This window comes from Octodon degus, unplaced genomic scaffold, assembly GCF_000260255.1.
Source record: "Octodon degus isolate 3935 unplaced genomic scaffold, OctDeg1.0 scaffold00533, whole genome shotgun sequence".
NCBI lineage: Eukaryota > Metazoa > Chordata > Mammalia > Rodentia > Octodontidae > Octodon > Octodon degus.
The window spans coordinates 130,855-134,129 of NW_004525109.1; the positions used below are offsets into that span (position 1 = coordinate 130,855).

General features: G+C 48.8%; 1 protein-coding gene across 1 annotated transcript in view; it reads left to right on the forward strand.

Moving 5' to 3' along the window:
• Nucleotides 1-310, forward strand: part of LOC101565375 (uncharacterized protein C3orf20) — a gene marked incomplete at both ends in the record, with an annotated part of 26,463 nt that extends 26,153 nt beyond the window's left edge. The window contains one exon of the mRNA XM_023708748.1: nt 179-310. Within this exon, the coding sequence (XP_023564516.1) occupies nt 179-310 (132 nt within the window). The remainder of the gene's footprint in view (nt 1-178) is intronic.
• Between the last annotated feature and the right edge of the window lie 2,965 nt (nt 311-3,275).

The window sequence follows — 3,275 nt, forward strand, 5'->3', positions numbered from 1 at the left end:
AAGACACAGGGCTTCACTCCTCAGCCTTCCAAGTGGCAGCTCAGTTCTGGCAGATGCATGGAAAGAGCTTATCTTGGCCCCAGGTTGAAAGTGGCCTCAGTCTTGGGCTTTTAGCAGCTCAGAAGTGACGGGTGGGGCCCGAGGGCAGGGTCCCTGAGCATGGTTTCTCCACCTGCAGGTGAATGAGCAGCTGAAGCTCAAGGTGTTGGCGCAAGACTCCATCGTGGTCACCTTCACATCCCTGAATGAGACAGTGACACTCACTGTGTCAGCCAAAAACTGTCCCCACAAGATGGCACTGGAAAAGCAGGTAGGACACAGTGGCTGATGACCGGTGCTTACCACTTCCACCCCAGATCTTGTCACCTCTGCAGCCCTGCCCAGGTCCCCCGTCCCTTGCTGTGTCACTTGGAGCCTGGCCTTAGCTCTGCCTCCCTGTCCTCTGGGGTCCTGCAGGATGGACTGCCTTTGAGCATGAAGAGAGAGCAAGTCAGCACTAGAATGAGAAGCCTGGCACACACAGCTCCAGTTTGGCTCATTTTGGCCCTCAAGGGTCCTCCAGTCTCCCCACCCTCGGTGCTCCTCGGGGTTACATCTATTCTCAGAGCTTCTCTCCATGGGATCAAGATGACCAGAGCTTCATATCTCTCCAGCAGGGTGCCTCCCATACACAAAGTCCTGGGCTCTGGCTTGAGCCCCACACCATGGAGAGGAAGGAGTGGGAGAAGAAGAACTGAGATGGTCCCATGGGCAGACCGGAGTTTGAGCCATCCTTAGGCAGTTGGGGGTGTGACCCACCCCAGGCAGCAACCAGATGGAGGGGAAGCACTGTCCTCAGGATCCCTGAGCTTGCAGAGGGGTGTGGCAGGACAGGAAAGCCACCAGTGTGCCCCTCCATCCTTGTGTGTGGCCAGGTTGGGACCCCCTCCATTGCTCAGCCCTTGGCTGAAAAATCCTCCATCTGCTTCTGTGTACAACTCAGTCTCCTCACCAGGCTGGGTATTCCTTGGGTTCTTCCAACACCAGCAAAGGATGACTTTATATGACACACATCATCGACCAGGTCCAGGAGGGACCAGTTCTTGGACCTCCTGCATACGCATATAGAAAATGACTTTTATTCTGCAGCCTCCTCCATATGCTTTAAATCACCTCAAGATGACTTATAAGCATCAGTGCAATAGAAATGTCGTGTAAATCACTTGGAGAATGGCTGACACTGACAAAGGATCTATAATCTGAGGTACAGGGTCTCAGGATAAATCCTGAGGGGATTTCACTGACCTTATTAGACCCAAAAGCTACAATTCTTGTTGAATAGGTCTTGCTTTATCTTGGTCTTAACCATCCAGCAGAAAAGTATAAAAACGACGTACAAGAAGTAAAGCCATGGTGTTATGTTGAGCTGTAGGGGACTCAGGTCAACAACTTCTGACATTGCCAGTGAAGTGGAAGACACAATACTATTATGGACTACTGGACTCTTTTAGAATATTTTGATGAGTTCACGTACCTTTAATATTTAAATGATGGAACTAAACAAAAAAAAAGGGATGCAGATTAATGACCATTTTGTATCTGTGTATTCAAAATAATAAGGATAGCTACATAGCTATAATCTCTTAATTCATTGAGTAGAGGGATTTGTTCTAATAGTGTTTGTAAATAGGATATCATGTCTGCATCTTGTACAACAAATAACCACTGGGAAGACAGTATGCAATGTGTTAATTATTGAAACTGTCCTACCAAGTTGATTTGAAACTGTCTCATTGCTATTTGTTTCTCAATAAAATTATGGGAAAAAAAATCACTTGGGGAAGAAGAACAAAACATCTATATGAGTTCAGTCCAAGTGTCATTCTCCTTGCATAAGTTCAGTCCAAGGTGGCCTGGATCTGAAGGTGCAGCCCCAAAGAACAGAGGCCAACGGTGCATTCTAGGGTTCCTGGTTAGAGACTGGGAGACCAGTTCTTCCCTCCTCTGGGTCTCAATGGATCCTACAGGAACTGATGCCAAATCACCATCATGGAAGGAACTGGACAAGGTGCAGAGGACACATAGTCCCTATGTCGCAAAGGCCCAAGAGAAATGTCCCTAAGGGTGCTTTGTGGGATGACTCCGAGGAGTAGGGGCCACACCTCCCACTTGCCCAGGGCTGGTCCCACATACACAGTGCACAGAAGAATTGCAAATGTGCCCTTTCCCTCTCCAAGATGTCCCAGCCTGGATGATGAGTTGTAAAAGCTGAGCAGGAGGGTCCGGCTCTGGGATGTCTACTCTAGCCCATCCTACACTCAGGGAGCCTCAGATTTGGCAGGGCCATGCAGACATTTGGCCACAACTGCACAGGGACACAGGGACACAGAAGAGGTGCACATCAGGACATCAAGATGAGCACAGAAGAAAATGCTGTGCACTCTGGAAGAAGAGCCTCACACCTGCTTTACCAGATGCTTTCTGCAGCACACTTTACCTCCACCACTTCATTCGTAGGTCCTGGAGACATTCCTCTGCACTGCAGCAGGCAGCATGGCTTCCAGGGAGTTAGAGATGAAGCTGTGCTCGCTCTGGGCTCTGATGAATGTTCTCAGTAAGGAAGAGGCAAACGCTTCTACAGCATAATCCAGCCAGATCCTTGAGGCATGGCGATCAGAGGGTGTCATGATTTGTGTCTAGATGTCCTCCCAAAGCCTCTGAAGTCATGGGGGGTAGATTTTTGGAGGTAGCTGAATCTAGAGTTTGTGACTAACTCTGACTTCATTGACTTCATAGTACAATGCTGGGATGAAGGTGCTGGGATTACAGTTGAGTGATTGCCAGATTGCTCCAGTTACTGTACTGGCACCACCCTAATCCCAGCAGTTGGATATGATGAAGGGGAGAAAGAAGCTTGTTTCCCCCTTTTGCTGATGCTTGTTGCTTTTTCTGTTTTCTGCCACCGTGAACTGTTGCTCCTCTGTCATGTGCCACACTGTCCCAGAGCCATGTAATTATAGGTTGAAACTTTCACAAGTTGTAAGCTAAATCTTTCCTCCCTTTGGGTGTTGGGTATTTTTTCGTCAGCAATGAGAGAAAGTTCACTAAGACAAAGGGGTACTTGGGGGCTGTGGGTATGAGAAGAGAAAGCATGCAGGAAGAGGTCTCCCAAAATACCAGGACACACAATGTTGAGGGTTCGACCCGCACTGCTGCCACAAAGAGAAAGAGTCATGGACAGGAGCTGGGCTTAGTGATAAGATGAAGCCCTGGGTTCCATCCCCAGCACCAGGAAG